General features: G+C 39.5%; 1 protein-coding gene across 3 annotated transcripts in view; it reads left to right on the plus strand.

Moving 5' to 3' along the window:
* Positions 1-26,522, plus strand: part of gss (glutathione synthetase) — a 52,967-nt gene that overhangs the window by 8,513 nt on the left and 17,932 nt on the right. For all 3 annotated transcript variants that reach the window (XM_039734964.1, XM_039734962.1, XM_039734963.1), the window contains exons 4-11: positions 16-91; positions 8,495-8,634; positions 8,853-8,963; positions 9,267-9,347; positions 20,642-20,719; positions 21,138-21,204; positions 23,063-23,257; positions 23,438-23,519. In XM_039734964.1, the coding sequence (XP_039590898.1) occupies positions 16-91; positions 8,495-8,634; positions 8,853-8,963; positions 9,267-9,347; positions 20,642-20,719; positions 21,138-21,204; positions 23,063-23,257; positions 23,438-23,519 (830 nt within the window). The remainder of the gene's footprint in view (positions 1-15; positions 92-8,494; positions 8,635-8,852; positions 8,964-9,266; positions 9,348-20,641; positions 20,720-21,137; positions 21,205-23,062; positions 23,258-23,437; positions 23,520-26,522) is intronic.

Genomic DNA, 26,522 nt, shown 5'->3' on the forward strand with positions numbered 1-26,522 from the left:
TTTAATTTATTGCAGCACAATTATAGTGGATAATTTTACAGCAAGACTTTTTCAGATCTACAGACATGTTCTCCAGGAAGGCACTTCTTCGGTAACATACTTTTATTTATTATTACTCTTAAAAAATAAATTAGTTAAAAGAGAGTAGTCAGTGTTAAGTTAATATTTTTGAAAGAAACATATATTAAATTAGTTATATTTAACTTTTCATAATCCTGTAAGAAATGTCATATTAAGTGTGGAATACTGTTATTTGTTGAGCTGTAAATGTCTGTTTAAATTGTTTTTTTTCTGCTTTCACCATTTTAGCAAATTGTAGATATTTTTTAAGAAACAGACAGTTATATTTGTTTTGGAATAGTGTAGAGTAATTACTTATACCATTTAATATATTCAGGTGTGTATATGTATACATATATATATATCCATCCATTTTCCAACCCGCTGAATCCGAACACAGGGTCACTAGGATCTGCTGGAGCCAATCCCAGCCAACACAGGGCACAAGGCAGGAACCAATACACCTAACCTGCATGTCTTTGGTCTGTGGAAGGAAACCGTAGCGCCCGGAGGAAACCCATGCAGACACAGGGAGAACATGCAAACTTCACGCAGGGAGGACCCGGGAAGTGAACCCGGGTCTCCTAACTGCGAGGCAGCTGCGCTACCACTGTGCCACCATGCTGCCCATTATATATATATATATATATATATATATATATATATATATATATATATATATATATATATATATATATATATATATATATATATATATATATATATATATATATAATACGTGTGTGTGTGTGTATCTATACTAATACAAGGCAAAGCCCTCACTGACTGACTCACTCATCACTAATTCTCCAACTTCCCGTGTAGGTAGAAGGCTGAAATTTGGCAGGCTCATTCCTTACAGCTTACTTAAAAAGTTAAGCAGGTTTTATTTCGAAATTCTACGCGGAACGGTCATAATTGAATCCTACTTATGTACATATATACGTCCATAGCCTGCAGCTCGGTCGCAGTGTGAGGCAGAGTTGCGTCCCCCATCTCTACGCCTCCCTCGTAATTGACTGCCTGCCCACATAAGGCCGTCCGTCAGCAGCAATCCAAGCTGTGAGAAAACAGTAAAAAGGAGGCGTGTCAGACGTCATGGTACATTTTCTGATGCAGCTAGACGGAAACAGCTTCGTGACACTGCCGCGAAATACTCGCAGAAAAATCCACAAGTTAATAGACACGCTGTCGCTAAATACTCGCAGGCAAATCCACAAGTTCATGGACACGCTGCAACTAAATATTCGCAGGCAAATCCACAAGTTAATACCGGGAATGCTTGTTAAACATCTTAGATTCACGAGTAGCGATTTGGGTAGTGAACACTTCAATGAATGAAACCTGTTATCTTTACAACGGTTGACAAACACGGAATGTAACTTAAACACAACATGTCCTCCAAATACGAACCTGATTGAAAGAAATAATGATAATCAAATCCTTGATGACAGCAACACTCAGTAACACTCACAAAACAAATACTGTATATTGACAGTCATGTTACGTTATTTTTAAAATGTTCCCTTTTCTTTTTCTAGCTTTTTTAACAAACTACTTCTCCGCTGCGATATGCGGGTATATATATATGTATATATATATCCCGATCTACATACTCGAATAATGGATACTTTATTCGCCATCAAAGATTGTTTTGGTAAAGCCATACTCAGTGTATTCATTAGATGAACGGTAAAAAAGTAAGAGCGAGGGGAGGATGACTTATTGAGGCATGCAGACTGTAGTGCGCGTCAACTCTATCTGAATTGCGCGATCACATTTGAAAAAATATATCTTTTCAAGTTCTATTTAGGCCATATGTGTCAAACTCAAGGGCCGCGGGCCACATCCGGCCCGGCGTGTAATTATATCCGGCCCGCGAGATCATTTTATATACTGTATTATTGTTATTAATTGCCCGGGTAAATGAAGCGCTGGTAACACAATAAACTACAGATCCCATAATGCAGCGCTTCAGTTGCCTTGCTGAACACTTACCGCGTTAATCAAGTCTAGCTTATGATGCTGCAAGTTATTGCGAAGCTAGCTCACACGATGCTGAAGAGAAAAGTTGATTCTGAAAATAGAGCCTTTAAAAACCGATGGGAGGCTGAGTATATGTTTACTGAACCCGTGTGTCTCATTTGTGGAGCTAATGTGGCTGTAATTACAGAATTTAATCTAAGACGGCACTATGAAACAAAACATCAGGGTAACCTGAATGCAGTGCAGAAGATAAAGAAAGCAGAAGAATTAAATAAGAATCTGACACTTCAGCGGACGTTTTAACCCGTGCACAATCACAAAGTGATTTCAAGTGAAGCTGCTTTTATGGGAGACACAAATGAACCAGTGCACCTTGCCCCACTTTCCCTGTTGCCAAGTAATGTTAAACCAAGTCGTCACTATGGTGTTCCCAAATACGCACTTGGCAACAGGGAAAGTCGCAGCGGAGAAGTAGTGTGTTAAAAAAGCTAGAAAAAGAAAAGGGAACATTTTTAAAAATAACGTAACATGACTGTCAATATACAGTATTTGTTTTGTGAGTGTTACTGAGTGTTGCTGTCATCAAGGATTTGATTATCATTATTTCTTTCAATCAGGTTCGTATTTGTAGGATGTGTTGTGTTCAAGTTACATTCCGTGTTTGTCAATCGTTGTAAAGATGACAGGTTTCATTCATCGATTCGTTTCTTACTGCATCAATAAACAGCTCGTCTTCTTCTTTATCTGAGACCTGACACACTGCATGCACGGGTTTTTTTTACACTGTCTTCCTTTAGTGGGACATTGACTTTTTCCAACGTGTGCTTTGTTTCCGCAGTAGTTGGATTTATGAATATGCTTATCAGACGCTTCATATTTTTTGCTGCCTTGTGTAATTCGGTTTTTGTTCAGCGCTCTTTGGAACTGTTGCTTTTGGCTGTGCACTGCGTCAGTTCACGTGAGCCACTCGGTGTACTTGCATCGAAGGTTCCCAGCTGTGCTGGTGCCATCTCGTGCTATGTCCATAGCTTTATTTAATGTTACCTTAGTCCTGGCACTTAAAACTTTCTCTCGCAGTTTCGCTGAGTTTGTGTCAAACACCACCCTATACTTTATTCGCCATCAATGATTGTTTTGGTAAAGCCATACTCAGTGTATTCATTAGATGAACGGTAAAAAAGTAAGAGCGAGGGGAGGATGACTCATTGAGGCATGCAGGCTGTAGTGCGTCAACTCTATCTGAATTATGCAATCACATTTGAAAAATATATCTTTTCAAGTTCTATTCAGTCCATATGTGTCAAACTCAAGGGCGGGACACATCCGCCCGGCGTGTAATTATATCCGCCCGAGATCATTTTATATACTGTATTATTGTTATTAAAGCCGGGTATATGAAGCGCTGGTAACACAATAAACTACAGATCCCATAATGCAGCGCTTCAGCTGCCTTGCCGAACACTTACCGCGTTAATCAAGTCTACCTTATGATGCTGCAAGTTATTGCGAAGCTAGAGTTATTGCGCACTGAGTTTGCACGGCGCTTTGGTGACTTTGAAGAACAAAAAAAGTCCGTCTACATGCGGCTCGAACCTTGTGCATGTTTGGTAGCACATATCTGTGTGCGAAGCTCTTCTCAGTGATAAAGACTAACAAAACAGCACACAGGAGTCGCCTCACTGATGAGCACCTGCAATCCATCCTGAGAATCTCCACAACACAGAACCTCACACCAATCAGAAACGAACTTGTGGCCAAAAAAAGATGCCAGGCGTCCAGCTGTAAAATGACATATGAGCAAAGACAACTGAATGATTTGATTTGTTATTGCACGTAAGCTGGAGTCAACGTTTTAACAAACAGCGTATTGCACTGATACGAAATAGCTGTGTGTGTATATATGTGTGTGTATGTATGTATATGTGTGTATATATGTGTGTGTATATATGTAGATATATATGTATGTATATATGTGTATATGTATAGATATGTGTATATATATATATATGTTTATGTGTGTGTGTGTAAATATATATATATATATATATATATATATATATATATATATATATATATATATATATGACAACAACACTCATCACTCACAACAGTGAGAAAACAATTACATTGACAATCAGGTTACGTTATTTTCAAAATGTTTCCTTTTCTTTTCATTGCTTCTTTAACACACTACTTCTCCGCTCTGAAGCTGGTATTTTGCTAGTATATATATATATATATATATATATATATATATATATATTTTATTGTCAACGGCACCAGCACAGACAGGCAGACATCTTGTTTTTCACAACCACCACACGTTTATTTACACTATGTACAGTTCTTTGGTCACAAAGACCCCCAAATACTGGTCACAAAGACCCCCAAATACTGGTCACAAAGACCCCCAAATAATAGTCACAAAGACCCAGTTCAGTGCACAAACCCCAAATAACACAAAGTCCTGGCCACAATGCCTTTCTTCGGGCCGCCTCCACTCTCCACTGCTTCGTCCTCCTTCCACCCGACTCCAGCTCTGAATGAAGGGAGACGGCCCCTTTTATAGCTGACCCGGATGAGCACCTGGTGTTCCCGGCATTCCTTCGTTGGCCACGCCCCAGCGTGGCGGAAGTGCCGGCTGTCCTCCCGGCTGCTCTCGGGCGGCGTTATAAATCTTCCCCCCAGCACTTCCTGGTGTGGCAGGAGTGCTGGGGAAACAAGTCCCCAAGGCATTGGGGCGCCTCCTGGCGGTGACCACGGGCTCCTACAGGAAAAGGGTTCCATGCCCTTGACCCGTGGTCCCCAAAGCAACCCGAAGGCAACCCCACGTGATCCAGGCAGGGCTCTGACCCTCTTCCGGTCCCTCCTGGCGTCCCGGCGGGTCATGGCCCCTGGCATCCCTGACAGTGCCCCACAGCCAGCGAAGACCACTCGTGGGAAAGAGCGACCCGTCCCGCGAGGGCAGCAGAGCCCCGAAACGGGTCCCACTCGAGGATAGCCGGGGTCCGGCCCCGCACTCCTAGCAGGGACAGGGGCGGAGACACAATCCGAGCACCAGCCCCTGGTGCATCCCTGGGCCTCGCCCAGGTTGTGCTCCCCCCTTTTACCGGCACCCCGGGCCTCCTCGATCGGCACCCCCTCCGAGACCTCCGCGCCTTTGTTCCGAGCCACTCGTTCCCCGTAGGCTCCTCCAGCTGTTAGCGCAGCTGCGCGCGGCAGAGATCATTCCGCTGGCGGCCCGACATCAGAGGGCTGTTCCGCCACGAAGGGTTCCTTCAGCCCGCCCGGGGTCCGTCCCTACAAAAGAGAACACAGGGGCAGAACCGCTGCCCAAGCACCCAGCTCGTGCCATGCACGGGCAGCGTTCCCCCCTCCAATCACCCCGGCACTTGCGTGATCGGCACCCTCTCCGCGGCTTCCGTGTCCCTCGATGATGTAGTCGTCGGCACCGCCTGCTCTCTCTCTGCCTGCCTCCGGGTATTCCTCTGCTCCCCCAGAGGGCAGCCAGCCATACGCGTGCACCCAGCAACGCGTCTCACCATATTGGAGGAAGCAGCACCCAGCCGCTTAATCCTCCCTTTACTCTTGGGCGCCTTGGCGGTACGCGACTTTGTATTAACAAACACAAGCCCCTTTCCTGTCTGCGTCCCTACAGTACAGCGAGGCCGCAGCCAACTCGGGCGGGCGCTAGGACCAGGGCACTAAGCAGCCCGTGTCCATTCTCGTCCTCTCGGACTCCCCTCGCCAGCGCATACAGCCATTAGCGCCGCACTATTTGTCGGAGGGCTGCTTACTCGAAACTGCTCATCGTTATCACAGCCATTTTCGGCAGACCCTCCCAGTTGCTGTACGGAGTCGGCTGTACTCACCAAATCCGCCGTACCTCTCCGGCTGGAGATTCCAGCGCCGCGCCGTCCCGCTGTCAGTCGAAACTTCCGTAAGGTCGCGAGCGCCTTCTTCTCCAGATCCCGCACTGCAGCCCGGAGGGCACGTAGCAACTGTAACACACTCTGCTCTGCAGGCTGAAGGCACGCCCCCAGCTCCGTCAGAGCAGCCGGCAAGGACAGAAAGTCAACCGGCGCGAGCCTACCTGTCGTCAGCCTCCGACGTCGGCCACTTCCTGTGGGCCCTCTCCTCTGGCCCAATCGGGTCTCCCCCCGGCCCGTGACGAATGTTCCCTGGTCCCGCCTCTCTTCGGTCATTGGCGGGCACCCAAGACACACCGTCCAACCACGTGCCTGTCAGGGGGAGGGACATCCGGTCCGCAGCCATCTTGCCTCCCTTTTCTCGGCGTCGATATGCCTGCCGGCAGCTCTTTGTTGCCAGCACTCTTGAGGCAGCGTCTCCTTCTCCGCAGCCTGCGGCTGCCACCGTGCTGCCAGCGCCCTGCAGACCGGCATCGCCCGCCACCGGCGTGAATCCGGAAGTCCCTGCCTGAGAAAGAAAAACACGCCCGGCCCTCCTGGCGGTCCGTGGGGTTTCTTCTCTCCAGCGGGGCTGTGTGCACGCAGCACCGCGAACGTGGGTGGTGTCCCCTGCTGCGCCCGGCCGTCCACAACAAATTTATTTGTTGCAGGTCCCCGCCTTGCAACAGGCGGAGCATCCTGCCGACTACGCCAGATGTCAACGGCACCCGCGCACAGACAGGCAGACATCTTGTTTTTCACAACCACCACACGTTTATTTACACTATGTACAGTTCTTTGGTCACAAAGACCCCCAAATACTGGTCACAAAGACCCCCAAATAATGGTCACAAAGACCCAGTTCAGTGCACAAACCCCAAATAACACAAAGTCCTGGCCACAATGCCTTTCTTCGGGCCGCCTCCACTCTCCACTGCTTGTCCTCCTTCCACCCGACTCCAGCTCTGAATGAAGGGAGACGGCCCCTTTATAGCTGACCGGATGAGCACCTGGTGTTCCCGGCATTCCTTCGTTAGCCCGCGCCCCAGCGTGGCGGAAGTCTCAGCTGTCCTCCCGGCTGCTCTCGGCGGCGTTATAAATCTTCCCCAGCACTTCCTGGTGTGGCAGGAGTGCTGGGGAAACAAGTCCCAAGGCATTGGGCCTCCTGGCGGTGACCACGGGCTCCTACAGGAAAAGGCTTCCATGCCCTTGACCCGTGGTCCCCAAAGCAACCCGGAAGGCGAACCCCACGTGATCCAGGCAGGGCTCTGACCCTCTTCCGGTCCCTCCTGGCGTCCCTGACAATATATATATTTATATATATATATATATATATATATATATATATATATATATATATATATATATATATATATATATTTTTATATATATATATATATTTTTATATATATATATATTTTTATATATATATATATATATTTTTATATATATATATATTTAGATATATATATATGTGTGTGTATATATGTGTGTGTGTATATATATATATGTATATATATATGTATGTATATGTGTATTTGTGTGTATATATATGTGTATTTGTGTGTATATATGTGTGTATGTATATGTATGTATGTGTGTGTGTGTGTGTGTGTAAATACATATATATATATTTTTATATATATATATATATGACAGCAACACTCATCACTCACAATAGTGACAAAACAATTACATTGACAATCATGTTACGTTATTTTCAAAATGTTTCCTTTTCTTTTCATTGCTTCTTTAACACACTACTTCTCCGCTGCGAAGCGCGGGTATTTTGCTAGTGTATATATATATATATATATGGAATATATAAAATATGGAAAAGTTGATGAGGTAATTTTGAACTGTCTTTGCTTTGTTTGCAAAATATTGTTATGTTTAACAGTTTGATAATCCTCCTATTTAAGTTTAAGATTCACAGACAGTCCAAATCCATGCTGGCAAAAAGGAGTTGCAAGATAGCTCCCAACCCAGAGCTTGTGCCAGTGCATCTCTGTGTATAGTCAAGTGCATACCTACACTTATATGTTAATACGTGCATCTTTGGGATTTTAAGAGGAAAGCCTGACAACCTGTGACAGAAATATTCCAAGTGCATACATATTATTTTTTCCTGTAGTTCAAGCCTTGATGTCTACCAAATGAAATTAGTTTCAAGAAGAACTAACTCCTGATGACTGCAGCACTTCTTGAAATTGTGTTGTAAAGGGTTATGATGTGGGTATTAGTTTGGTAGAATATTTAAAATGTTTATAGTGCAGTCACTCTTTTCAATGTATGTTTTTGAGGTTTCTCTTACATAAAAGAAGAACTAGTTTAAACAAAAATAACTGTTAAATAATGATCAATTAAATCATTATTCATGGCAAGCAGTTCAGTTAAACCATAGGCTTTATTAGACCTTCTAATGGCAGAAAGTCTTTAGTTTTAGCATATGGAAATTCTGTATGATGCCAAAGAATTGGCAATATCCAGCTAGACTTTTTATAAGCCCTTTTGTAATTTAGCATGTCTTTGTTTTTCAGCCCATTAATTTAGGTTTGAATCGATCAGACTACATGTTGCACTGTGGAGAAAATGGGATGACATCACTGAAGCAGATCGAAATTAACACAATTGCTGCCAGTTTTGGGGGATTAGCATCACGAATGCCTGCATTGCACAGGTAAAATGTGAAAGAAACAATCCTCATGTGTAGTAAGAGGAAATAAAGTTTATGTGCATTATTTTGTGCATTTGTAGATAACACCCTGCTTTTGGATAGGGATATATTTAATCCAGTCTTTTTAATTTTTCTTTAATATTTTGGTAACCTTGCTATACCTGGGATTTAGTGGAAATTAATAAATCTTACACTGTCATCTGGAAATTCTTTTTGATAAGGCACGTTCTAAATGTTGCTGGCATACATGATGTACATGTTATGGACAATACCTCTGTTGTAGTCTTGGCTCGTGGAATTGGAAAAGCTTGGAGCATTTATGGTTCAGATAGGTGAGTAAACTGTCAGTTGTATATATTTAACATACCTACAAAAATATAGTGATCCAGAAGGCAAAATATTTGGATATATAATATACAGATGGAATCAGGATAATAGATTCAAGAGAAACAAATGTCTGTTAATGTCCGATTTTATTCATACATTTTAAAAACAAGAGAAAATTGTCTAGCTCGGTGTACTTCATTTTGGATTCTCAGCTAATCTTTTTGAGTTACAGATGATTTTTAATAGTGACCTTGTTATTCATCTTCTGTCTGCAATATAAACATTTCTTTTCTCCTTTTTGACGTTAGGGCAGTTGTCATGTTTTTAGTTGAAGAGACCCAGATAAATATTTTTGACCATCGGCTACTAGAACATGAGCTCTGGAACCAGTAAGTCTGTCTTTTATAATAAATATGTTTGTCCAGATATATTTGTTGCAAATGCAATCTGAAAAGTTGTATTTATTTGTATTTCTTACATATTAAAATAAAGAAGAGCTAAAACGAGAGAAACATATCCACAAAGCAAACAAATATCAAATCTCCAAGTGTCACACCATCCCTTATCATATGTGTATTTATCTGCCACATTTTTTTTTGCAGTATTCAGTGTAGTTGTCTACTGTCAGAACATCCTATGCTTCTTTTTTTTGTTCTAGTTATCTGTAGAAGTAGCATACAGGTATTTTGTTTTTGCTAGTCAGCCTTTTCTCAGCCCTCTCATTTTTACTAAAAAGTCACTGTTTAACTTCTAGTTTGTGGACCTTTAATTGCTTCAGCAAAGGCATAAATTATTTCTTAATTTTGAAAAATTTAACTATTCCAGTCTAGTTTTAATACTTTCAGTTACTTTTCCAGTAAGGGTCCAAATAGCAGAGACTGAGATAGCATTTCAAAAAACATTAGTTAAAGTTTTATCCGTTTAAAAATTTCCATTGTGAAGAATGTGCAAACATAAGTGCAGGTGTTGAAGTGTACTGTCTGTCAACATCAACCCAGAGTTAAAGGTGTCTGGTTATTTTGATTACTCTGTGGAACAAGACTGCGACCCTGATTTGAAATGGAGCAAAGCATTTGATAAGGTGCCTCATGAGAGGTTGTGCATCAAACTAAAAGAAGTGAGAGCTCAGGGTGTTGTTTGTAGATGGATGCAAAACTGGCCCAGACACGGAAACCAGAAGGTTATGGTGTGCTATTGTTAATATCCTCTTTAATAAAACCCCTGTGTGCGTCCAAGTGTCCGTGTGTGTGTGTGTGTCTTCTAGTGAAGTGCACATGCGCGGGCCCCACCGCACATTGTACCGTGCCCCGCCCATGCGCCGCGCGTGGGCCTACACTGGAAGCTGGGCGCGCAGTGAATGGCCTAGCCGTCGCGCACGATGAGCAAATAAAGCACACACACTGGAAGCTGGGCACACGGTGAACGGCCGCACATGATAAGATATAAAGGACACTAGTGATGGGCGGAGTGAAGCCTCATGAAGCATCAAAACGTTTGAAGCAATAGTGTCGGAAATCATATCGAAGCTTCGAAGCATTTGACACTCACCTCTCTAGTGACCCCTCTTGGCCATTTTCATTAACATTACACAAACTCATGATCCACTTCAATGACGTCTGTTATAACTCTTATTCCTTTTTAAGAGAAGGGTTCGTCAGCAACTTCTAGTGTCTGATGTCTAAAAAATATAATTATATATATAACTAACGCCGACAAGCAGAATGCACTATACGATAGCAAGAGTTAAACAAAATAAGACGCCTCACTCATGGATTCCCGGCTCTTTCAATTAGTATTTACTTTTGCACTGTATCATTATAATCGCTCCTGTTATTAGTATTAGAATTAACCTTCATCTTTTCTTGAGATCACATTTAATAGCCTTAAATGTTTTCTTTGGTTTGACTTAATTAAAATGGAGTAGACGGAAAATAAAGGTTTATCCCTGTACTTTGCCATGATATAGGTAAGCACATTTGAGAAAGAAAAGGTGAAATCCTTAAATCAGTTGTTTTTATTCGATCAAGTATTGAAATATTTCATTTATTAATACTTTACAATATTTTGTGGAGCATGAAAGTAACGAATTAGCTACAAAGAAATGATGCCATCGATGGCTCAACTAACTAAGTTGGTTGCTTTTCAAATTCTGAGCGTAGTGCTAGCCCGCGTTTGATCCGACTTAAAGACTCATCAAAACTAACAATAATAAAAAAAATGATCAGATTTGAGATCTTTATAACCAATTTGAACTAAATAATTTTGAGAGATACTGTGGAAGGATCGCATAAGAGATCTGTTCGGGAATCGCCAAAATCGCCATCAAAATGCGATGTCTAGCCCCAGCCTCACTGGGTCACATGTTCTGGGCCTGCACAAAATTAACATTATTCTGGACAAAAGTTTTTAATTACCTCTCAGAATGCCTTGGACTCACAATCCCTCCTAACCCATTAACAGCTGTGTTTGGGGTTCTTCCAGAGGGGCTTAAAGTAGAGAAGGACAAACAAATTGTGATTGCATTTACTACACTCTTGGCACGCAGACTTATTCTGATAAACTGGAAGAACACAAACTCTCCTCTTTTAAGTCAGTGGGAAACCGATGTGTTATATTATTTAAAATTGGAAAAAATCAAATACTCAGTTAGAGGATCTGTACAGACTTTTTTCAAAACATGGCAGGATCTAATCAGTAATATTTTAAAATAAGTTTATAAAGCACAGAGAATTTATTACCTTAGGTATGTTTACAAGCCTTAAATCTTATACCGTTTGGCTTGCTCTCTCTCTCAGGGGTGGGGATCGATCTGTTCTTAACATAATTCTTTTTTTTGTAAAAACTTGATTGCTATGTATGGATTGTAATAAAATAAAATAAAAAATGCGATGTCTAATTGCGGATGGCAGCTCATGTATTTACATTAATCCATTTCTATTCATTGCCATTTGACGTCCATGAACCCCTCCATTGAATAAGGCAGTGGTTCTCAACCTGTGGGGCGCGAAGTAACAAAAAGGGGGGCACGAAGATGTGAAAAAAAGAAAACATCTGTTGGAACCAAAACAAATTAACTTAAACTACATTCTGATAATAGAACAATAAATACTGTATAGAATTAGATAAATGTCGATAAAAGTTAAGTAGGTATAATCAAATATGCATCTACATTTCAAAAAAATGTTAGAGGGGGGGGCGCGATTAAAACTGTTATGAAAACTCGGGTCGCAAATACTTAAAGGTTGAGAAAAGCTTGAATAAGGTGATAACAAACCCACTGTGGTAGATCAGGTTGAATTTGCTCTGCTGTACCAAACATTCAAAGGTGTCAATCTGGAGCACATCAGAGAGGCTAAGAGACACGGCGCAGTTCAGTCACCAGTACTCCAGTGTGAGCAGTGCACATATCAAGGTCGGCATTGAAGATTGAGTGCTGAGGCAACAAAAAGCAGCGGGATAAACACATCTGGACCTGCTGTTGAAAAAACATTTGCTTCTAAGAACCGCATCCCTCCCTTGTGAACACATCTTCAAGGTCCGGACAGGTGATCAGTAAAAAGTTTTTTAGTCATAGCACAGTGCAATAATAAAACATTTCCTAAAACATATAGTTATCCAGTCTGTATCATTCCTAAGTAATCTTCCAGTAATAGAGTCGCAATCCCAGTTACTAACACATTAACATTTAAAGTAAGAACACATTCCACCTTATCAATTTAATTAAAAATTTAAACCGCTAAACCCGCCATCAACAACTACAAAATAAGTTGAAATCGTTACTCAGATATTTTTTTTGTTATAGACATAAAACAAGATGCACATTTCCATTTGATATATCTTTATTAGTGTTCTTGCCTTGCTCGCTCCCGGTCCATGCTGGAATTTGCTGTTTAATAAAAAAAAGAAAAGAAAATCAGACTCTTTTGGATCATAATTCACAGGCGGTGGACGTGGGACCCGAACCCACTTATGCTTTATTATGAAGCGGTAACGCTACTGCTGCACCTCTACTATTTTCAGGAAGGCGGTATATAATGTATGTTTTTCAATGTATACATGTATGTATGTACTGAAGACGAAAACAATTATATATAGATGTATACTATATGACATACCTTCAGTGTTGCATGAAAATGCTGCATGAGGCGAAGAATGGATATTTATGCGAGTATTATAGTGAGAGATGTGTCGTCACCCCTATTGCTAAAGCTCTTCTTTGCAGCATTATGCATTCAACAAGTCGGCATTTGTATGATGTATAATTTATAATTTTATTTTTTGCCACAACGTTATTATCGGGCACGATCATTTAACATGTATTATCATCTACAAACTTTCATTTCAATAGGAATTCTGTTGAGTTTTTTAACTCTGTTGATGCCATATGTACTTCAAACGGAAGCTCGATGAATAAATAATGAGTCGAAGCTTTGTGCAGAGTACTGAGATTGCATCATGACGGGCTTTGAACGGGGCTCCGAAGCCTCAGACATGCGTACTACTGAGATCATGATGCGTCTACTGAAGCCTCAGACATGCGTACTACTGAGATCATGATGGGGCTACCGAAGCCTCAAACATGCATACTGCTGAGATGATGACGGGGCTACTGAAGCCTCAGAGATGCGTAGTACTGAGATTGCATCATGATGACCTTCGAACGGGCTCCGAAGCCTCAGACAATCTTGACGGGGCTCCGAAGCCTCAGACATGCGTACTACTGAGACGTCTATCTGACACTTAACTCTCCAGTTATATTTTGTAATTCATATTGACATTACACATTTCAGTTGATATGGTTAAGCTACAATTCAGGTAGTTGCTGAGAATTAATTATTGTTCTTGTGGATTGCTGTGATATCCTTTGTCTGATACATAGTGTCAAAGATATATTGTCATATATCAACTTTATATAATATATATATATATATATATATAATATATGAAAAGATTAGGTAAATCGTTCAACCTTTTTATGGAACACTTAATTTTGTTCAAAACCGTACGTCATATAGTATACATCTATAAATATAATTTTTTCGTCTTCATTAGGAGAATACAACAACGATACTCTCGTATCAATTAAACCCTTTTACCGTGCATATCTCAAACAACATATTTCATCCGTCGCAGTAAGAACAGTAGTAGTAGTTCAGTTGTGCAGAGCTCGTTAATTATCCGGATTAGGTGGCTCAACGGTGTTGTCGCTCAGGTTCGCGTCGCTAATCCTCCTCTTGTGAAAGTTTTTTTTTCTATTCCTCCATTTAACAAGCTTGGACGGATAGCGAGCGAATCGAGCTATCGAGGGAACGTTGGGCCACCGTAGTCGGGCAGGGGGCACACGCCCTAATTATATTGTGTATGTAAAGAGTTTCACTGTAAAACGTAATAAACTTCATATTTGTGTGTTTGGAGACCCTGGTGTCGTACTGAATTTGTTTTGTAGAAAAACAAACTACTGTCCAGCATGCCTAAATGTGTCTTTTCGTGTCTGAACGCTATACGGCACTTCCAACTTGGGACAATTCGACTATAAACAGTTTCAGCCAACCAGCGCTTTCTAAACATACAGAACGACAGTGTGAACCTTAATTGTTGCGGCGTAGCATCTTCGTTTCAGTCAGTCATTGTCCTGTTAGCTCAAGCAGCACTTAACAGTAAATAGTCTATCGTTTATAGTACAACAGGTGGCATACGTAGTTCTTAAATCGATATTGAAATGCACACACAAGTCTCCTAAATTATTTATTGAAATACCTACATTTACAGTGTCCGTTTTAGGAAGTCGTAGTTTTTACTTGTACCCGTTATTAGGAATTATAATTTCTCAGTGTCACATATTATTCGTTACTACTCGCGAGTCCTGTATCATTGAGATTCTGTTTTATATTCTGTATAAGGAAACTTTTTTAAAGGAGCGTTGATTAAACTGACTATAGCAGACTTGTCATCTTCTTAAAATGACTTTATTAATTTGATATTGACAATTAATCATAAGGTCAAACATCAAGGAGGATTTGAGTTTGCATGGACTGCGCTGTTTCTTTTTTTTGTGACATCGTGTCAGTAGAGAGTGCGTCACGTTAACAATGCATTCTGTCCTAAATGACAGCGCACACGCTTTTTTATATTTCCTAAAGGCCAATCTGTCTCAATTTGCTCATTAATATATTTTGACAGTGTATTTTAGTGAGAATGATTATAAACATATTACCCATGTTCATTTCGTAGATATGTAACATTTGGTGAGTATAAATAAAAAGTAACAACACATATAATAGTTATGTTGCATTGTTTATGATTAACAAATTTCGTTTATCGGAAATGTTCTATTTGTACAGTCGAATTTATTCCACTTCTGAAGGTGTACATTGTCGGTATTCTCCATTGCATTTGCCCCCCAGTGTAACGTGTGCCAGTGTAACCGAGGGATGGCAGACGAGCTCACGTAATGGGTGACAAAGAACATTCTCATCCTGATGCCCAGGCTCTTGTCATAAATATTCCCATCTTGTGCTTTTTCTCGTTCCTGCAAGTTTACTATTATTATTAGACATGTAGAGGAAATGTGTTTTATTTTATGTCTATGAATGGAAGGACGGTAAAGCCTTGAATGAAACTGAGTGTTGATGCTTTGGGTAACAAGACAGGTTAAGGAGCAGGGAACATTGAATGTGACATTGACTGCAGGGGATTGTGTAACTGGAAGATGGTTTAAGAATACAGAAACGACAAAAACTTAGTCTTTCAGTAATTATATTTACGTCAATTATTTACTCTGTTGTGCTGCACTTCGGAAGATTACTTATTTACCACATTCCCAACCTACCCCCCCAAAGCAGCGCAGCCTTTGATAAGATGAATTCACAAGTAAAGGATGTTGCTGACAAAGTCAGATGCTTTTTTGAAATTTTGACTCCAGATGTGCTGATCCAGCTGCTCCTTCTTCTCAGTTCTTGAATGATCTTTACGTTCACCTCTGGATGAATTGGCAAAGTTTCTTTACAACTTTTTTGTCTCATTAACGCAGAAATCCCGAGGCTTTCCTAAAATTGCAGAAGACACTGTTGATGGCGCTGATTCTGTTTTAAAGACAGTTGTGATTAGTTATGCAGAACACTATTTACTCACATTGCTTTTTGGAAATCAATAATACAAATCAGCAACAGATCTGGGAATCACTGAATAGTAAAACGTTTAATGAGGAATGTCTTGCGCATATACTGGTGTAATGACCACGTCGGCTTTAGTGAAGCATTTCTTAGCCTCTGTGATATGATCGACGTGGGGTAGAATAGATTCTGGATTGTTATAATACCTTACGCAAAATATGCTCATCGATTTGTTACAGATTCTTGGTGTTCACAATTCCACACCGAGGAAAAAGGTGCTCCATGTAAATCGTTCATCATTGTCTCCAAAATATATTTGTTAACTTTCAGACAAGTACATGTACTACTTAACTGTTTTATACAAAATCCTTATTTCAACATGTGCAAGCCCCAACTAGGATTTGAACTCGGTTTAGCGTATTTTATCAATATAGCACAGATAACCGCTTTTACGCCTTGAGCCAAAGCACTTCAGCAGACTAGTTTCTGACCAAATCGACTGCTGAGTGCGCAGATATCAATGACGTCATTACGCTAGCGTGCTCAAAATCACGTGACGGGCGCATTTGAAGCAAACCTCGAAGCGGTGCTTCGATCTCCAGTGCTTCGATAGCTCGACAGTGTCGAAACTGGAGTATCGAGCAGCCCATCACTAAAGGACACCATTGCTGGGGAGAGTGCTGATTGGGTAGTCGCTGCAGCGCACATAAAATCCATTATTGGGGAAACGCCACACAAAATAATCAGTTGCACACCCCCACAGATTAAAATACTCGCTGGGGAACTGCACAGTGCCACAGGCACGATTATAAGCTGCACGCCACACATTACATCAGTTGCTGGGGACACTCTGCTGATTGCCCACTGTTGTGACAGAAAATTAAAGTCATATTACGGACGTCAAAGCCAGTATTACTGTCAGAGAAAATTACAGGCATTTTCTGGAAATACAAACCAGTATTATTGCGAGAGAAAATTAGACATATTAAAGGATGCATATTACAGCCACATACAAGCCAGTATTACTGTCGGAGAAAATATTACGGACGTATCTACTAACAACATGCCACCCAAAAAAAAGGACACGTTAAGTAGGACAAAAGACACAGACAATCAAATGCTATATAAGCAACATCTCCTGGAAGAACGGTCAGCTTAACAAGTAAACATAAACAAAAGAAACACTGAAAGACAAAGAAGAATACGAGCAAATAGATCGATTGAAGAAAAACAAAATGACTGTCAGAAAAACGCTAAAAGAGAAAGACTCAGAAGAGCAAACCTTAGAAAAGGTTGGCATTTACTTGCCAGAACCAGTATTCTGCCATGGTCAGTTTTATGTTGCATTATCAAGAGTTAGAGGTTTTCCAGATGTTATTGTCAAGGTTGTAGAGATTCCTGAACAAGGCAAACTGTTGCCAAACTCAGACAGAATATTTACAAGAAATTTTGTCTGTAATGAAATTGTACAGAAAAATTTCATGAGGTAAAAAAACTGAAAATTTTACCTAAATATCTTTTTCAGATATTGTGTCTTACAAATTGTTACAAAGTTTTACACTAAGGCAATATTAATTATACTTACTGTATTGTCATGTACATTTCTATTTTATTTTTATTATTATTTTACTTAAGGCTTCTTGAAAAAATATTTTTGACAAAAAAAAAATTAAGACAAGAAACAGAATGAGGTCAAGGTCCTTGCCATTTAATATAGACAGTTCCTACTAATGTTTATGCACTACTGTTCTAGCGCCCGTTATTGTAACGGGCTTAATGTCTAGTAATAATTTGGATAGGAATATAAGTAACAAGCTGGTTAAGTTTGCAGATGATTCCAAACTAGGATTGTCAGATAATCTAGAATCTATTGAATCATTCCTGAGGGACTTGGACAGTATATGGGCAGATTTGTGGCAGATGGAAGTAAAATGTTATGTTTGAATACATAGTGAGTTGTCTGAAAATTGAAGGTACACTGTATGATTTAAGATTAGGATTTAGGAATGGTAGTGAACTTGACACTAATAATTGCCAGACAGTGCTCAGAAGCCAGTAAGAGGGCTAACAGAATGTTATGTTGTATAGTGCCCTGATGTGTAGAGTCCAATTCAATGGAGGTTATGCTGCAGCTTTATAACAACAACATTTATTTATATAACACATTTTCATACACATTATGTAGCTCAAAGTGCTTTACAAGATGAAGAAAGAAAAATACGAAAATAAGATTAGGCAATACTAAGTAACAACGGATTAAGTAAGGTCCGATGGTCAGGAGGACAGAAAAAACAAAACTAGGCAATACTAAGTAACAACTAATTAAGTAAGGTCCGAAGGTCAGGAGGACAAAAAAAACAAAACAAAAAAAAAGTCCAGAGGGCTTGGAAAAAAAAAAAAAATCTGCGGAGGTTCTGAGGCCACAAGACCTCCCAGTCCCACCTGGGCATTCTACCTAACATAAATAACTGATTACCAGTCCTTGTGGGTTTCAAGGTTCACATAGAAGAATTAGATGATGACAGTCATGTGGACCTCTGGCCTTCAATCCATCAATGTAAAGACTGCATGGTGCCTTGATCAGGTGGTAGTGGCGCAGATCGCCACCACGGAAAACCATGAAAAGAAAAGCAGAGAAAGTAGGTTTATTACAGATTGTGGAGCCTTCATAAAAATGATAATTAAATTCCTATACAGAATATCAGGGTCACACTAAAATGAAGCTATAAGAAAGCCCTATTAAAATAATGGGTTTTTAGCAATTTTTTTAAGTGCTCCACTGTATTAGCCTGGCAAATTCAGCAAGCAAGCAATTCCAGATTTTAACTGCATAACAGCAGAAGGCTGCCTCACCACTTCTTGTAAGTTCAAACCTGAAATTATAGGCAGACACTCATTTGAAGATCTAAGGTCTATTTGGAGTGTAAGGTGAGAGGATGCACTGGTTAGACTTCACCTGGAGTACAGTGTACAACTTTGCTCTCCAGGCTACAAAAAGGACATGGCAGTGCTGGAAAAACTTCAGAGAAGAGAGACTAGGCTGTCCATGGCTGCAGAGGATGAATTATGAGGAACGAATTAGAGAACTGAGCCTTTTCAGTTTAAGCAAAAGAACATCAAGATGGGACATGATTGAAGTATTTAAAATTATGAAGGGAATCAGTACAGTGGATCAAGACTGGTACTTTAAAAAGAGTTCATCAAGAACACAGGGACACAGTTGGAAACTTGTTATGGGGAAATTTCGCACAACTTTAAAAAGGTTTTCTGTACATAGAGAATCACAGATACAACAAACTGCTTTGCTGAGTGGGACTGTTGTACTTTCACTCCTTTATTTTAACCCAGTTTACTACCAATAGAATACTTCCTGTACTCTTAAGGGACCACAGCTAGACCAAAAATGATCAGTCCTGCTTTGCGGCCATGCTAATAGCAATCTTACCAAAATTGGCTTCAGGCTTTTACTTAAAAATCACATTTTTTTTGCTTCAAAACCAATAGCCAAAAAATAATAAGCAATATATAGAGATTATGCAACCTGGGTAGTTTCTTGCAGTCTTTTTAGTTCGAGATGACACTTCTCAAATGGTTGGGTTCCTTAGTTACAGATTATGCATTCTTAATCAAAAATGAAATGAAGGATTTCTTGCATGAGAACTCCTTGGAAAGTGTCTAGTAGCTTTTCAGCAACATGTGGTGACTGTTGAAAAAATTGTGCAGTTTTTGGTGGACAAACTGAAGCAGCACTTAACTATCATATAGTGCCTTTTCTATCTATCTATCTGTCTATCTATCTATCCTGTACCAGACCTATATATATATATATATATATATATATATATATATATATATATATCTGAACAAGATAATGCTACAGTGGGCTGGTGTAAGTGTAATCAGTTGTCATGTTGTGTTATCCCAAAAACAGTCAAATAAACCAAGTTTTTACCATGCAGTATGTAGGTATTCAGTGTATGTTTTATAGCTGCTTGCTTACCTTTGAAGACTGCAGAAAAAGATAAATTAACAGCACTGTATCAGTATTGAAATGAGCTCACTGAAAAGTCATTAACAGAAATCTGCTGCCAGAAAACTGCTCTCATTCTTTCAAAGTTTTAAACAGCGCTCTTAATTCTGATTTGTGCCCATTGCTTTAATCACACCCTCCACCAACAAAATCCATCACTGATAAAACCACCATACACAAGAATATTCTTTAAAAATGAACAAGACAAACTTTGCAATAATCTCAATTGCAACAAGCAAAACCTGTTTATTTGTCCTGTTTATTAGTAAATGTATTCAGACAGATGTGAGGACTTTGCTGGATATGCAGCTAAGGTTGGCATCCTTCATGGTGAATTGGAATCTCGCTTTCAGGATTCAGGTGCAGCGAGACTGATTTTGCAATTTTTTCATCTCCTTTTGCTGTTAATGTGGACAATGCTGTACAGGCCTTGCAGCTGAAAGTAACTGGACTCCAGTGCAACTGTAAACTTAAAATACATTTTAACATTGTTAAAAGAAGACATTGTGAAAAGCCTTTTTTCTGTTTTGTATGGCTGCAGAAATGTTCCTGTTATTCGGAGAAAATTTGAAGATGTGACTGAAAAAGGATGTTTAGATGGGGAAAAGAGACTTTTCTTGTAAGTAGTGGCAATTTGGTAAATCTTTGGTAGAATTTCTCAAACAAAGGTCCTTTGCATGGAGCAAATTAGCTATGATCAGGTCTGTTTAAATGCTTGTGTACATGAGTGTGACACGAATGAGCGTGAGGAAAAGCAAAACAACATCAGTGTGCAAATGTCTGAACACAGGTCAAATGCTTTGTTTATTTTCTAAATGAAAAGAAGTTAACATAACCTGTGCAGGGAACTTAAAAATTACACATTTCTTCAAATTTTAATGCCTAAATATTACTTATTTGCGAAATTTAACAGACTGGAAAAAAAATGATCACATATCATATGTAACAGTTTGGGCTCCCTATCAGTCAGTCATTACTTAGTAAAAACCCTTTGTAAAATATATGTCAAATGTTAATGTATCGCATTTTATTTTTAGAGATGGGCACGAAATTGCAGTTGTTTACTACCGGTACGGCTATATGCCTCAGCATTATACAGAGAAGGTAATGTTGTTGTTGTTGTTATTGTTTTTATTTTTATTATTATCATTATTAGGTAGTTAGTGTTCAAATAAATTGTTTTCAATGCTTGTGCCACAATATTCATCTTTCACTGTTGTGTGGGTTGTCTGGCTGACAACAGCTTTTTGAGGGCACCCCTGAGTGGCATTGGACATGCGACACACTCACAGACTGTCTTCAGCAGAACGTGAGAAAAATTACATACTGAGCGCAGAAAAGGTCTTTGACGTGGCGTTGTGGGATTACATTAATATGTGCTATGAGAGTGAAGAAGAACGCTAAGGTTTCAGGGCAACCCAGTTATTGGCAGGAACATGTGACCCTGACATTTCATAGCAATTTAAAGAGTGTGGCCAAAGAGTGAAATGTCATAGCTGGCAACACTTAAGTTGCTACGGGCACATTTTGGAGGCTGTGCTGCCTATTTGGTGAAGCAGGTAGTTTGGAACCTTGGGGACGTGGCCCTTCAAGAGAAAAGAAGGGTCAGCAGTGTGTGTTCTCTGGGAGCCACTAGAAGGAGTTCTAACCTGGTATCCCTGAAGTAGATGAAAGGTTTCCCTTGACACTGGTACTGATTCTGATGCTTGGCTGAAAGTGACCCCAGAATTAGGTTTAAAGCTGCCATACCAGCATATGGTACTTGAGTACAGAGTCAGATGAACACTAACATTAAGCAGAAATGACAGAGTATATGGCTGGGGTCTCCACCTCCAGTCCTGGAGGGCCGCAGTTGCTGCAGGTTTTCATTCTAACCCTTTTCTTAATTAGTGACTTGTTTTTTTGCTGCTAATTAACTTCTTTTTAATTAATTTTAATTGAGTTGCTCGTGAAGACTCAGACCACTTTTTTTTTACTTAATTAGCAGCCAAATGATAATGAGATACAAAATGAGCCAACACATGACCAGCAAACTGTGTCCATCATCATCTGAACTTAAAAAAACATGACTGCCTCAGGAATATTGGTCTGCTCAGTTCCCTAAAGCATTTTAATACTGCTCTTTCAGAAATGTGTTCTTTTGCACAATGGGAGCAGCAACAAGCCATAGAATTAAAGAACGGTTTTAATTAACAATAAGAATCGGAGCCTAATTAAGCAACTGGTTGGAGTTTCAGGCCCTGACTTGGTTGGTTTTCTGTTGGCTCACTTCACATTTCATTTCTGTTTGGGTTTCATTTACTGAAAGAAATGAAGCAAATCCTAAAAAACAAGTAAATTAAAATGAAAGGAAAAGGAGTTAATTAGCAACAAAAGCTGGTCACCAATTAAGAAAAGGGTTAGAATGAAAACATGCAACTTGGAGACCCCTGGTATAGAGAGAGACTGGAGATGGAAACTGGAAAGCTGTGCCATGGTACTGTAGTGGGCCACGTCCAAGTAACTTAAAAGAATAGACAAATACTCTTAAAAGAATAGGAAGTGATTCAGAACTCTTTTACGCTACCCCAAAGAGGCAACAGGTTTTTCTTTCTGTTATATTTATTTTTATTTTGTGATCTACCTTTTTTTAAAAAAGCATCATTTTTCTTTCAGTTTATCTTCTTGGTATATTTTCATATGCAGAAGGCTGTGTAAATGTTTGTGTAATATTTTTTTTCCAAAATTAAGTTCAATAACTTCCCTCTAAAAACGATACCAACTTAAATCTTTGAGTGTAGTGTTTAATTGCTTATAAGAGCAAAGCTGTCATTTTAAAAAAAAAGACAAACCAGTTCCTAAATGGACATATATAATGCCCTGGTGAACATGTGGAACATAAATGGTTTTAATTATTTCTTTCTGGACTAAAAAATACATTTTGTATCCACTTTGTTTGGCAATGGTGTTTTTATTTGTCTAGAATTGGGAAGCCCGGCTGATGATGGAGCGGTCCAGAGCAGTGAAGTGTCCAGACATTGCAAGCCATTTAGCAGGAACAAAAAAGGTCCAGCAGGAGTTGTCAAAACCAGGAATACTTGAGCGTTTCTTTCCTGATAACCCAGATGCTGTCTCCCGTATTAGGTCAACCTTTGCTGGACTCTACTCTTTGGATCAGGTAAACTGAATTTTCTTAACTTAACATCTATTATGATTTATTACTTTCTGATTGGAAAGGGTTTTTCAACTTGTTTGGGTAGTCTCTTGTTAAATGACAACTAAATTAATTAATTGATTGACTCTGTTCTTTTTAAATGTGCTTTTAATAATTTCCTTAACTGCTTCTTCTTATTTGCAGGGCGATGAAGGTGACAGGGCGCTAGCCATGGCTCTTCGTGATCCAGATATGTTTGTACTGAAGCCACAGAGAGAAGGAGGAGGTGAGGAAGTGAAAAGGGAGATTTGCTTTTGCCTGTTTGTCTGCAGTTTTGTGAATGCTGCCTTATTGATTTTGGTAGCTATTAAGGCAACTCTCAAAAAATATATCATAAAACCATCGTCAGTCCTTGCTCGACCGAATTATACACAGTATAACTCTTAATTGCTGTAACTTCTGTTATTACTTAAAAACCACCTCTCTGTCTTAAAGCAGAGTTGGAACAGACAGAAGTTGGGACACCTGTGCAAATTGTTCAACTTGCAATTGCCTTAACTTGCAAGACTTAATTTGCTTCAATTTTGCAAAACATCTGTAAGTTGTAACCTATTAGTTGTTCCCTGAAGAAGGCCCATTTGTAATATTCACAAATTTCCTTTTTTTCCAAGTTTTGCCACCGTAAACTTCAAATTTAAACCTCTGGCAGTTGACTGCTTACCTTGTCACCATTTTTGGTCATTCATTGCATTTCAGATGATTAAAACTGAGCTGTTCTAAAACTTTTGACCAGTAGAGACTGTGTGTGTGTGCATGTAAGTATGTATGTTTGTGTGTATATACTGTATGTATTGGGACTAGACTTTTTTCCGGCGATGAGATGTGATCTTTTGAAGAGAGACACTTTGACATCCTGTGAGACAGGCACATCACGTTGTACTTTCAAGCTTTGTAAGTAAGTCCCGTGATACACATGCAGAGCAGGTAAGAGATAATGGAAGAAGGAAAATTCAAAAGTCTCAAAAAAATGAGTGAAAAGATCACATTAGCACAAACAAAAGGAAAATAATATTCAGAGAAAAAATGGAAAAGCAAAAAGAGATCCCATAGTGTTTGAGGACAAAAGGACAGGTGCTATAATGGCTTTTAAACGTTCAAATGCCGATCACACAGAACGAAAGCAGCAGCAATCTAGCAGCAAGCCAGTAACTGATCGAGCAAAGAGGAGGTAAAAAAAACAACTATTACTAGTTTCCCAATGTATCACCATTTAAGAGGGATTTCAGAGGAGCAAGCGCATCACCTAGGTGTGCATTTAGCCACCCTCTTCACAATGGAGTGTGTGGGGGTCAAAACACACAGCAATGCAGGGGATAGCGCTGGCTTAGGGCTAGGTGAGCAAAGTGCAGATCACGCAGCAAAATAGCAGCAGCAAGCCAACAGCTGATCGAGCAAAGAGAAGTTAAAAAAATGCATTTGTAACCCATTGTATCACCCGTTTAAGCGTGGTTTCGGAGGAGCAAACACATCTCCTTGGGGTGCGTTCAGCCCCCCTATTCACAACCACGCAAAGAGCGGGCAGGTTGAAAGGGTTGGCAAGTGAAGTGAGCAGGGGGCAAAGCCCCCTAGTGTGTGTGTGTGTATATATATATATATATATATATATATATATATATATATATATATATATATATATATATATATATATATATATATATTTTATCAATTGCTAGCCCTAATATTATATAATATTAGGGCTGGAAATTGATTAAAAAATCACATCTAACATTAAAACATATAACTATGAAATTAGTACATAAATCATGATGTAAATACACACCACACTGTATGTCGAAAGTAATGTAGAATCACCATAGAGGAATTTAAAAAATTAATGGCATAGTTTAAACTTAAATAATGACCTCAGATACTACTTGAGGAAGTAAAGCCTGAAATTCAATTCCTTCCTAAAAGGCAAGTTAAAAAGAAGGCAATAATAAAACAAGGCCATTGTATTAATAATAATAATTCCTTACATTTGTATAGTTCTTTTCTCACTACTCAAAGTGCTACCACACAGGGAGGACCTGGTATTAATTCTCAAATTGGCATAGCATATGAGACACAGACATGTCAAATTAAAATTGACTTTGAACGCGCTGCTAAAGACTGATTTAATTGAAGTAATATGAATCTCTTAAATGGACATACATTAAAACTTCCACAAATACTATTCTCAATTGTTTATCACCATCAACGACTAGCCAATATAAACGCAGCTCCGTGATTGCTGTTTTGAACACACAGCTCTTAGAGAGTACTTTAGCAGCCAGGAGATGTATTGGGGTCACAGAGCCCAGGGCCAGTGGGCATATGATTTGACTCAGACCCTGGGTTAGCGGAGTGAGGCAGAGAGAGGACCACATGTATGAATGGGCAAAGGGACAAAGCAGCTGTGACATGCATCCAAAGCGCTCACTAAGTGCTGTGTCTGTAAATGGCAATCTCCAAACTGCTTTTATTTCTGCCCCCTATCCCGCCTTTTCGTAGAATTTATCACGTCTAACAGATTTAATGCTTTTTTGGTTGGTAGAATCGTGCTGTGTTTTGAGTTTTTGGGTTACAAAAGCGTGCCTCTACAGAAAAAAGGATGGAAAACACTGCTGTACCTACATTTTTCCTCCTGGCACGCTAAACAGATTCTCATAGCTGCTATGTCGCTTAAAAATTGACACTGTGAATTACTTGGATGGTTATGTTGTGTTCTTTGCATAAATTAGTAAACATACTTCAAACTGGAATAATGGGTAGGGATTCTCATTAAGCTTCTATTTCATAGAATTTTGTCATTATATTAGGGCAGCAGCACTGTACGCTGCCTGACAGACTGGCAAGTTAAATAGAGAGGTACTAGAGCAGGGGTATTGAATTAAAATTTAAAGAGGCAGACCAACAAGATTTTCTCCTATCAAAGGTCTAAACCTCACGTTTGTGAATGTATATTAAAAAAAAATAAACAAGGTGTAATTACCACAGCATTTCAACAATATTTTTTTCAGTTTTCAGTAAGAACTTTAAATGTGTGGATGCTTTGAATTTAATTGGTCTTGTATTTGTATGGAATACAAATAGCTATCTTTAACATAACATATAAAAAACTCTACTTAATAAAAAATAAAAGTAAGCTTATCAAATTTTAAGTAAAAGAAAACAACCATCTGAATAAAACTAAAAAGTACACTCTTTTACAACGTTTCCATTAGAAAATGTTTTTTTATGTTACCCCAAA

The sequence above is a fragment of the Polypterus senegalus genome, chromosome 14 (assembly GCF_016835505.1).
Source record: "Polypterus senegalus isolate Bchr_013 chromosome 14, ASM1683550v1, whole genome shotgun sequence".
Taxonomy (NCBI): domain Eukaryota; kingdom Metazoa; phylum Chordata; class Cladistia; order Polypteriformes; family Polypteridae; genus Polypterus; species Polypterus senegalus.